Source organism: Poecilia reticulata, linkage group LG3, assembly GCF_000633615.1.
Source record: "Poecilia reticulata strain Guanapo linkage group LG3, Guppy_female_1.0+MT, whole genome shotgun sequence".
NCBI classification, from domain to species: domain Eukaryota; kingdom Metazoa; phylum Chordata; class Actinopteri; order Cyprinodontiformes; family Poeciliidae; genus Poecilia; species Poecilia reticulata.
The window spans coordinates 9,780,116-9,792,140 of record NC_024333.1 but is presented as its reverse complement, the minus strand read 5'-3'; the positions used below and the strand labels follow the sequence as shown (position 1 = coordinate 9,792,140).

Genomic DNA, 12,025 nt, shown 5'->3' with positions numbered 1-12,025 from the left:
GAAAGTATCAAAAAACATTACAAAAAATTATCTCTGTTTTTCAAAGTGATCAAGTAATTATAAAACTCACTTTTGAGTCACGCCTTTCTGTGACTCAAAATGAAGCCTTTTGAGTCACGAGAAGGCAACACAATACACGGACAATGACGTAATGTCTTCAGTGGCATAATCTGGCCACTGAAGAAGGAATCAGAGAAGGAACCGAAACCTTTTAGCTGAATCATTCAAATTGATGTGCAGCCACCTTTTGGCAAAACAGAAAAAGGGAAGGAGTGAGAACTCGCAAGATCATCGAGGCAGGACACGTGGAAGAGCTTTGTGGAAGTGAACACAGCAAAATTACGATGCAACAGATGTGTTATCAAAAAGACCTTTTGGTGTTTTACTGGCATTGCTGACAACAAACTCGTTTGATAATTTTCGCTTATATGGATAGAAAAAGGCAAACGCTCACTTGCACTGCCAGACACAGTTCCAGTCACTGAGGACAGGGTGGGGTTTGTCCTCCATCATCTGCCCATCCTCCTCTTCTATGAGAGCGTCTGCCAGTGGAGGAGCCCACAGCTGGAGTCGTTCAGTTGCTGCCAGGATACGGTTCCCTGAGGTCACAAAAGCACTTCATTAGTGCACCCTCCGTCCCACGGTGACTCCCACAGCACACAGCGCAGCATGCATAGGGTCATGTTTTCATACCACAGATGTCATTTTGGACAAATCGAAGGGGAAGCTGTGTATAAAAGGTTAAAACACAGAAAGCGTATGTATACCTTGAGGGTCCCAGGCCAGGTTGTAGGTGATGGCATCAAGAAAGAACTGTCCTGTCTTTTGCCACTGATAGTTAAGTTGCTATTAGTCGGTAGGAAAGCGAGACACACCATGCAATGTTATTTGCGCACAAGTTTAATGAAAATCCACTGAAGGCTGTCTGAAATCACAAAAATTTGTGAAATATGCTGGTGTCCGTACTCACCTTGTGGCGTTTATTGGGATTGATAGAAAGCGGCTCAAAGATGCAGACCGTGTTTCCGTAAGAAGCGGCAATCTAAAAATAAAGAGCCATGTTCATCATCGCAGCATTACTCACCCCATCAGCTCTTATGCACGGTCATTCCCAGAAGACAGAAGGATAGAGAGGGGAGTGAAACAAGAGCACAGAATAGCAGACAGAGCTTGGGCAGTATAAGACTGGTGCAAACAGGGCTGAATGTTACTCATTCTGCTCAACATAATTGATAATATCCTCGGTTCTCGCAGACGGACAAAAACTATGTGCGAACGAATCTGAAGGGTGTAATCAACACTTACCCTGCCAAGCTGGTGGGAGCACTCCACACAGCCCACCTGTATGTTTCCATTCTGAGCTCCCGGGATAATCTGAACGCAGTCGAAGTCGCTAGCCAAGATGACTACATCGCATCCTGATCCGTAGGCCTGAAGACGAGATGGACACACAGGAAACAAGGTTGAAAGGTTTTAAATTTCATGCCCAAGATGACATCTTGTACTCTAGCTCTTCACAACTGCGTCCACAGTTTTGAAGCTTTCAATTTCGACACAAGCCAATTAAAATTCGGGATACGCAAATGCATGTGTATATAGAAGTAAACCGTCATGCCCTTCTTTAATATGCAAGAAACAAATGCACAGTGTGGGAGGCTCTTGTGCACCTGTCATCGTGACTCACATATCCAGCTGTGCGGTGCAGTTGGTAAATGGAAAATAAAAGCATCTCTGGCTGCAACAAACCATCAGTTTTCCATTAGCAGAAACATGAGCTGTTATAAATATGCAATAAAGTTTGACTAGAGCTGATTATTAGAATCCTGTATGTGTATCTGCAGGTCAAAATGAGGCATAAAAGCAACAGATCAACTCTCTTATGTTAATTTAAATCACAATACTAAAACAGGATGTTGTTCTTTTTTTGGAAGTAGAGAAGCAAAATTGTAACTTAAAGTAAAAATAGTACTAGGTAAAAAACTGAAGAGGATATTTGCAAAATTCTACTTGAAAAGAATCATTTGCATAGAACTAAGCAAAAAGAAACTGGGAGGTTCTGCACAAAAGCACAGCAGTTGAATAACTAGGATGAGAATTTTAGCACAATATTTTTCTGGTCTTCATTATGATAATAACAATGGCTGAAAAGAGGTTTAAAAAAATTATCACAAACTTTCTGGCAATACATTTCACTATGTATAATCATAGCTCCACAACTGCAAATAGTGCTGTAATAAAACTGAATTTAAATTGCACCGCTAGACTTTATACAATTATGGAAAATCTTCACTTGATATTTATTGATGATTTGGAACCAACCATGAAAATAAAAACAGGCACATTATCTTACAGCGTTTCCTTGGTGTTGCTATATGTGCCACTTTCCCAATTTATAGGAAAAACCTCGGGTGTGCAAGAACCTGCTTTTGCTTCGAAATGTTTTATGTATTTCGCAAATGACCAGATTTATTGTAATCAATAGAAACATCCCCAAGGTATTTTAAAATGCAAGTACTAAAAACATTAAAAACCTTGTACAGGCATTTCTTTCAAAGTCTGTAACGCTATTGTTAATTCCTAAAGAGCAAAGCAAAGCAGCATGCTTCAACATGCTCAAACATCTCACTACATGTGTTGAGGGACAACTGATCCTTATAGTGGATGGCTTCAGGGTATCTGCTGTCCAGGTGAAACACCAAAACCTCCATAGTTTTAACTGTCTTGCAGGGAAGCAGTGTTTTTCCTATTCGTACTTCTTCTAATCATCCTTGAAAGACTTACTTGATTTAACCGTCTTTGAAAAGAAAATCACAAACGTGGCTCTACTTCGACATTAAAAATATTGTGAATTACTGCATACTAATATTGATTGAAGGATTGATTACAGGTTATTTCTGGTCTACGTCACACGGCCCTGCAACAGCTGATTTTGTAAGGCAAGGTGAAAAAGAGAGAAACATTCTCGAAGGAACAACAGAAGAATAATTACTGCAGCATTCTTATTTATCGTTAAAGAAAACCAAAAATCCAACAGGCCTAATTAATATTAAACACATTGCTGCAGTTATATAACATCGCCGATAACCCACACACATTGCAGAATTCAAAAGTAACCATCTGCTGAAATAAATACAGCACCGGCTTAGATCCCAGCAGGCTCAATGGGACGACCTGCATTTGGATTTGGAGCATGAACTGAGAGGTAAATTGATCTGAGAGCAGTTAGAGCTGTCAGCTAGCGTGCAATAGTAGGATGGCAGAGATGATAACAGCACCTGGTAGACAGGCAAGCCTGGCCTCGCAAGCAACAGCGCGGCCGAGATGACGACTCGTGTCTTTCATTATTCAGGAGAACAGGAGGAGAAGCTGAGAACTGCTGGGTCACGGAGCAGCACAACGCCACAGCCAGTGGGTGAAGTTAATACTGGAGACCGCTGCTGGCCCATGTTTGGACCTCGCTAAGATTTAGGCTGTAGGATGTAGAAAGCGCTAAGGCAGCTGCAGCGGCTGCTTTACTATCACTGCAGCATTTCCACCTGCACATTACAGCAGAAATTAAAAGCAGTCACCGTCACGCACTGTCTAGGACTGCTTTGCACCTCTCTCTCTTAGTCACACACACGCACACACACACACACACACACACAAGCATAATATGAGAGCTCACTCTACCCAGTTTGTCGGCGGCACACCTCACATCTTGGACGTGTTGAGCTTCGGTGTGCTTGCATCGTTTCTCTCTTCCCACAAAAGAAGATGTGTTAAAAATATTCAAAGTTTAAACAATGATGTGAGATCACGAGGCAATTTAAAATTTGATCCCATTCAAAAGTTCATTTTATTGTTACACAATGATGTAGAGATTCAGGATTGTACTTTAAAAGACACTGTGGCCCACACAACTAATACTCTACAACAACAGAGAGTTTTATATTTCCTAAGTTCTGTGGCACGTGAGTCATTGCCTTGATTTGAAACAAAAAAGCATTTTAGCACATCATGTGACGACTGGTTTCTGTGGAAAAGAAGTACAAGTGTTAAAGGGAGAAACAGCAATAAGGGGAAGACTTAAAAGTCAAAAGTAAATGAGAAATCATTAGAACATTATTTTATAACCATTTCTTTTTTTCCTGAGAAAATACAAATCAACAAATTGCAGGTTTGTACTGAAAGATGTTCTTAAATAAAAGCTGTTTATAATTGTCAGTAAACTGACAGTAGCTAACAGTTGGGTCTTAAGTAAAAACAATAATGTATCTGAAAGCAGTTCACTGAGAAACTAAGGTCCTATTATTAGCTTGCATTAAAGATTTTTTATCAGAACAACAACCTACTTTGTACACCTGGACCAGACCATTTCCTACTCGTGTACCTTTGCATTTCTGCTCATTGTTTCTTGGTTGTTAAGTACTCTGAATAATTGTGAAGATACATTTCCATAGCAATGCTCAAATAAAATAAAATGAAATCTAACTATCCAGATATTTTTCTGAGGATTTTATATTACACTCCTTTTACGTTTTGAGCAGTTCTGTTGCTCGTTTGGGCCGCACTTTAGACAAAAAAAAGACAGATTAATCAATGGACAATGCAACAGATAATGCTGACATATTTACAGAAAGATTCATTTTCAAACACACGCACACACATATATATATTTAGAAATTATGGAACTGATCGACAGATGTTTTTATTTTCCGAACAAACTAAGCTGAAATTCCAACATCTTTTGAAAACCTTGTCCAATCAAAACACTGTAAAGCTAGAAAAGCTAAGTATTTGATCCAAGAAAAGATTCAATCAAATAATCTAATTTGATTGAATTAGATTTAAAATAGATCAGATTTGCAGTCATTAATCAAATTAGATCATTGACTGCTTTTGATTGTTCCACTGAATCCAGGCAGCATAAATCATTCAGAGGTTTATTTAGTGCAATGCAAATGCAGTAAAATCCACAAAGTTGCTTGTTATAAAAGCCTTATCTAGCAAGAATGCAACTGGATGTGGTGTAACAATAAGCAGAGCCTCAAAACAGGGAACTGCACTTTAAAACGTCATGTTAAAATAAACAATTGAAAAAAAAAAAAAGGTTTTTAGAGGTTTTTCTAATTTTGTACGTTCAGCAGCAACGTCTGAAACCCCCCCAGTGCTCTAAGAAAATCAACAGCATAGGTTAGATTTTTTTGACCTACTTTAGAATTCTTTCCCGTATCACTTTTGAAAGCAAAGTCAGCAAACTGCGGACTTTTGAGAGATAGCAAAGGTAAACTATCACAGGACAAACATGAAGCTGCTTTTAACTGTGTTTGTGTTTTCAGCAAAAGGAGCAAAAGCAGTCATGTGCTTTGATGGAAACAAATAAGAGGAAGGAGAATGATAAAACACTTCTGCCTTCATACATCAAAAACTGCCTCTTCCGTACGCATGAACAGACACATATTCCACAACCGCAGCTGCTAGTATCAAGTGTGAGCTCCATGTTTGACTCAGCTCGCACGTTTAAGAGGGTTACATTTTGACTATAGTTGATCAGCTCTGTCCTGTCGTAAACTGTGGTGGTTCTGTCAGCTTGTAGGCACAGTTTATCCCTATAACCTGTACTTTGACCCTCTGTGTGCAGTTATACTTTTGGGGCCTTTGCTATTGTGTCACATGACAGCAAACTAAACAGATGCTTATAACGAGAAAACTGCACGCGATCCGGATCGCGCTTGGTGCCTCTCTATCAGGCTCTCACCTTTGAATTCTGGTCACAGTTTAAATTCACACGAGAGAATATTCCTTTGAGAAATAAAAAAAGTTGTACATCTTGCCCAAAATGCTTTGCTTTTTTTTTTTTTTTAATTTGGTGGTTTATTCCTGTAAATCAAGTAATAAAAAAGCAGACATAAACCTTTAAAAAAATCAAATAAAATTCAGCCATTATTCAGTTCGCACAGTTATACGGGGTAAGTGTACACAGAGTCCGCAGAGCTGACTCGGCTTCCACCATTAAACATAAAGAGCTCTGCACCTGCTCCCAGACACTATTTAACATTTTCCATCATAATAATCCTACAAACAGCACATTTAACAGTGGCCTCTTTGTTCAGCCAACTATAAGACTCCGCACGCCCAGACACTCCAGAAAGTGCGACATTGAGGTGAAAAACAAGAATCCTCAGCCATAATTACTGCCAGATAAAGTGTATTTTGTCTGCATTTTTGATTCGTTTTGGTGATTCCTATTTAGGCAATAGGCAAGTCATTGTAAAATGTCCTAGATTTACAAAAGCCCTGAATGAAAACACAAATTAATTTAGTTTAATAATAATAATAAAAAGAGGCTTTCAGTAGTCTTGTTGATTACAGTTCTTCAACAAACAGTCCAATTAATTCAACAGAGACACAGAATCGGACAATTTCTCATGAGTCACGTTCAGTTCTGTTCAGTGATGGACAAACGTTGAAAATTTGATTTTTGTTTTCCTTCATTACATGAGTCAAAGCTAAAAACTCCTATAATTTTCAGGTCACGCAGATTTCCATCAATCATACAGATAGATTTGGCTTATTAGGTCCAAATCAGAGCTCCAACAGCAGTCAATCTTGCTCAAACGAATTAGATAACCCAAACAACTCTGGTGTGAAAGTTCCAATAGTCTGCACCAAAACCAAGCATATCTGTAAAAAAAAAAAAAAAAGAAAAAAAAAAAGCAAGTTCATAAAAACAGTGTCACTTTCTATCTTTATTTCTTTTTACGTCTTTGTAGAGAAAAATTGTGTTAAAATGCTGGTTAAAAATTAGTCAGCATTATATTTTCTGCTATCCATTTTTTCCTCAGTTACTAATGTAAAAGACCTTTAGCTAGTCTGGAGGCAGACTCTAAAAAATTGTAAAAAATAAACACCATCTAACAGGTCAGACAAGGTTCACTGTCGGTGTTACTTTAAGGAAATCTCTTATCGTATCCAAGAGAATAAATCTGGTCATGAAACGCTGTTAAAGCCTTGCCAAAGCTTGTCCATTCATGGTCGATGTAAGCTATGTATTTGTGTGTGTATGTGTATGCGTTTTGTCAGGGTCAAGCCTAGGAGCCTTAGGGGTCAGTGTGAGCGTAAATGCATTGGACATGATGTCTAGTGCTCTTCAAATAACCCTCTCAAACACAGAAAGAAAAACACCAGACATAGAAATCAGGGCCCTGTAGCGACTACCAAGGCTTTAGCTTTACAACCATCCCTGTCCTTCGCTGTTGAGCAGATATGACCGCGGGTTCAACATCCGCCTGTTTACATTTGAACTGCCTTCATCTGGAAACCGGATTCTAGGGCAAGGATGGAGAAGACCCCATCATAGTTTAACAATATTTATCTTGTATAGTCCAGCAGATTGGGGAAAATCAGAAAAAGCAGAGGAAAAGCGATCCGTCTGCATGTTTTGATGTTAAAAGATGTTATAAATAACACCATAAGCAATATGTTTCAGGAACAGGTAGACAGAGTTTCGTTTGTGTTTGCTGTTGTGCTTGAAAGCTGCTGATGAATTTCTAAAACACATTCTGCAGATTCAAGTCATGCAAACTGTTACAACACAGGCTTCAATAGTTCATATGGATCATTTAGCAAAACAGTATTTCAGGATATTGTTATTCTAATCAATGTTCTGTTGTTTGTTTTTTTCCCTTACAAGATGTTCCATACGCCTCATGCAGGTATTCATAACCCAGTTGACTCAAGAATTCCTCCATTTTGTTATTTACATTCCTTATCTCAATGCTTTGCCGGGACCGATCCACTTAATGCCAACAACGGTGTTGGGAGTAGGAACACGCTGCATACCAGAGACTGTAGATTTTTGCCATCACCCACTGCACAAAATGGAATATTGATTTGGCTTCTCTGTGCTATCTACTTGAGGCACACAGTAATTTTGGGAAGCTGCCAGACCACAGACTGACACATTGATTTTTACAACCTAAAGGGGTCAACAAATCACAAACACTGATTTTTGTGTGTGTTTGTGTTTCTTGTTTAAACAGCATGTTTATAAGCAGGTTACTGAATGACTGCTGTCCTACACCAGCATCTAAAATATAAATAACTCATATATTTTCCGGTAATACTCGTCTATATTCAGAGTCATGCGTGTAAAAATTGTGGTAGACAGAGTTGGGTCAAAATGTACAATATCCTGAATCTGAACAACAAACAGTGCCATTCAAGCTTTTTTAGCGCATGTATCCATATATGGCTCTCTACGTCATAGCAGGCGCAGCTGATGCTGGGATGACAGCGAGCTAATGATCCGCGAGGAGGATTTAACGCCAAATGGTAGCGAGCTTAGCCTGTGCAACGACCACATACAAGAATATACAATGCTTAAACGCTATTCTGGTGTAGAATCACGTCAAACGCACTTTCTCGGTAAAATTGCACCGCCCAGCTTCATTATTTAGTCGGAGTTTGTCCCGTAGTAAATATGTTTCCTCAATAACCTTATGGCTGCGCAAAAAAAAAAGGGATTCCCTTGCGGTAATTCTAACGTTTTAAGATGCAGCTAAAGGTCACCTGGGTGCCTTGGGTTGCTCAATGCAATAACATGTCACTCGCAGCAGCATATTTAGCTTATCAATGACGGCGGCCGTGGGAGTAAATCAGAAAGGGGATGTGATTAGGATGCTACTTGTAGTCTGGACTCTGGGAATATGTCGGTGCGGCACTTCTGCTAAGGTAACCCGGCTAGCTGGTGCTTTAGCTCGCTCGCCAGCCCCGTCTGCGGTGGACGTAAGCGTCAGCTGGCGAACTGTCCCAGCTAGCTAGTCAGTGGTTAGCCCGAACCGCTGTCATTTTGTGCAAACAGCAATAAAATTCAAAGCCTCACCGTGAAGGGAATGTCATTAACGCTCCCCACCGAGTAGCAACAATCTCCAGGGTTCACCGCTCCCGTCAGCACCTGGTGCAGATGCATTTTCCTTCTATTTTAGCAGCAGATGTGTTCTTTAATTATTTATAACGAGTCCACCCTTTCGGTTTCTCCATCTAGCAACGACTGGGAATTCCATCAGTAATGTTAGCGTTGTCCTTGGTCTGACAGTGGCGTCTTCTTCTCCACAGACAGTCGGCTTCAGGAGGTATTAGAGTCCGTTTTCATGTGACTTCATCGGCTCCCGACATCTGTTTTAAAAACAGAAAACGAGGCGTCCGTAGCCCCTCGCAGACAACACCATCCTCACGATTGATCGTGAGAGCCAAGGCAGCAGGATCTCTGCAACGATCCTGACATGCGCGTTCCCGACGTTGTCAAGGCACGACTGAATGGCCATAGATCTGTGCCGTCTAGATAGGGAAATGTGAATTAATGAATATCGCAGGCAAATTACGTGTCTGAATCCCTAAATAATATTCTATTACTGTGTCTATGAGAGAACGAAGCTTAAATAAATAAGTTTCATTATAGTTTTAAACTCGTCCTGTTACCCTTTGAAGCTCTTCTATAATTGTTGCTCTATACAGATTGTGGAACTGAGGATAGTGATCAAATGAGGCAAAAAAGTAACAGTAGCAAGAGTATATATGTAATCATAGACAAAATAGCAAACAATGCGCACATAATGAAAACATACTCTAACAAAAATAAATTGTGACTGGAATGTCACAGCAGGGATGTTTTCTCATGTTTTCATGAACTAACATGTCCTTGTAAAATAATGCTTGATTTCAGATGTCTTCATCACCTAAGAAAGTCAGTTTTCTTGTCTTGCATGCTCAATTGTAGTTCTAGTTCATAATTTTTCATATTTACTAAAGTGAATTTGTGTGGCATTTGGATCAAGACACTATTTGATTGGTCAGCAAATGGTCAGCAATTTTAGAATCTTGAAAAAAATAGAACTAAATGAAACAAGAAATAAAAGCTTGCAATATTTCCCTCCTTGTGTAATAAAGCCATAGAACATGATTTTCACATTGTCAAAAGAGTGACAAAAGAAACTTTGCCAAAATGTCAAAAAAACAACTAATCTTTAGAACATTTTCAGTTCTTTGCAATTGTCCCATGTTTTAAAAGCCACTGACACAAAGAAAGGACAGTGATATCTACTCGTCATATTTTGTAGAGAGTATAAGGTGAGTGAGCCAGACCTAATTAAACTTCACGGTGACGGTCTCTCATCTCCTTATCTGCTCCCCTCTGTCTCACTGATGTGATTAAGAGCAGCGCACAGAGAGTTTTTGCTGAATATCTAAGCTTACTTTTACACCCCCATTCACAGATTCACAGTAGCAATCTGCTTTATTGTCCCCAGATAAATAGGGGGACAGATCTATATAACTAATACACAGCTGACAGTCACATCGGTGGCCTACTTATTCACACCACACTGATATCATCAGGCAGGAGTTCCCTTCAGGCCAGTGACACGTAGGACAACAAGAGCAGGAAGCTGAAGAGCAGAAGTTCAGAAAGAATGTAACACGCGCATAAACGTGTCGACAACAACAGGCAGGTTAAAAGAAGTCCTAAAATGTTTTAGCATCTCTATATTTCCCATTTAATGTCACCAAAAGTCTCAAAGTAGAAGCATGCGTCATGAATTGGCTTAGTTCTTTTTTTTTTTCTTTCATATTTTTAGCGGTCAAAATACTTGGTTAAAATTGCATCCAGGATGCTATAGGTCCTTGAAAGCAATATTAATCAGCAAGGTGGACGGGGGGAAAAAATCCATGTTTGGCATTATGTAACCTATGGAGCCATCCAGTAAATTGAAATTCAGTGAGTCCCTGCCAGATATCTGCCTCATTCATCTTTTTAGTCTTTGAGTAGTTCTAAAGGGCAGGCTGCTGTGAGCCAGAGTGACTAAGATTGTGACTGCATCCCTTGAGGATCAAGTTTTGAAATGTTTTCCTTTTAACTGAAAAGGTGATCGTCCTAATGCATCCATTTCTTGACAGCTTGTGGCTCAAACCACGTTAATCAAACAAGACAAAAGCAGACAGACAGCTCCACAGATTGCTTATTCATGCAAGAACTATGAGGAATCCGGTGTAGATTATAAAAAGCTATTAATTAATGCTTGAGAAGTACTGATTATTTGGCCAAGCATGCTGAAATAAAAATGTCTAAATATAAATGTAGTAGCATTGTGAAACTTAAAGGCTAAAGTGCTTAGTCAGAAGAAAACAGTGTTTGCAAACTGAACAACGTAAGAGTTATTGTTTATTTCAATATTGCAGAAAGGACGGGGGAAGGTTGTTTGCAGGTCACCGCTGCTTGCAGGCCTTCTCATGTCACTTGGAGAGAAGGCCGTGATCTACAGAGAACAGAATTAAACGGGTTATAGATTTTCCCATTTCATGGATGGCTGCTTGCTGAAGGGAGTTCCAGTCTGGCCCCCGAGGTGCAAAAACATTCAGCTCCTTGTGGCAAAAATGTAATGGACCTTCTGCATGCTCCCAAACAGATGTGTCAGTAATACTGGGGAAATGTAATGTTTGCAAGCTGCAGATAAAAAACAAATAAAAACACAGTGAAGATGATGTGTGAAATGCAGGATACTGTTGTTTGGTAATTAGATTACACTCCTCCCAAACAAACAGAAATTTATAAGACATTATTTCTGAGCCATCAGAGATCGAATCAAAAACACCGGATCAGAACTTTCACCCACAAGAACTGGTTTTCTTTACATTCCTTTAAAATGTTGTAAAGAATGTTTTAGATTTAACATCCTTGTCCCTTGCGAGTGGCATCCTGAGCCATAACGATATGAATGTGTGTGTATGACCCTCAAGTGTTATGATCAGTCTCCATGTGTCAACATATTCTGATATACAGTATGTCATATGGTGTCATTCTGACATAAACATTTTAAAACCTTTAAAAAAATGATAAAACAAGTAAGTCTATAAAATAATACAAATGTTTTATTGATGCTTTGAACTTGAAAGAGCTTCAGCCAGGAGATATTTACTCTCCCATAAGTCTGAGAAATGTGATTGGAAAAAATAAATAAATAAATAAATAAATAAATATATATATATA

The 12,025-nt window shown here is 39.2% G+C and overlaps 1 protein-coding gene across 3 annotated transcripts in view; it reads right to left on the bottom strand.

Annotated features, from left to right (window-relative positions):
- Positions 1 to 9,276, bottom strand: part of dmxl2 (Dmx-like 2) — a 40,967-nt gene extending 31,691 nt beyond the window's left edge. For 2 of the 3 annotated variants that reach the window (XM_008404573.2, XM_008404574.2), the window contains exons 1-5: positions 8,867 to 9,271; positions 1,306 to 1,431; positions 971 to 1,042; positions 768 to 846; positions 455 to 599 (exon numbers count right to left, since the gene is read on the bottom strand). In XM_008404573.2, coding sequence (XP_008402795.1) covers positions 455 to 599; positions 768 to 846; positions 971 to 1,042; positions 1,306 to 1,431; positions 8,867 to 8,953 — 509 coding nt within the window. In that variant the 5' untranslated portion in view covers positions 8,954 to 9,271. Of the gene's footprint in view, positions 1 to 454; positions 600 to 767; positions 847 to 970; positions 1,043 to 1,305; positions 1,432 to 8,866 lie in introns of all 3 variants that reach the window. The other variant, XM_008404575.2, reaches the window with a different exon arrangement.
- Positions 9,277 to 12,025: the final 2,749 nt, after the last annotated feature.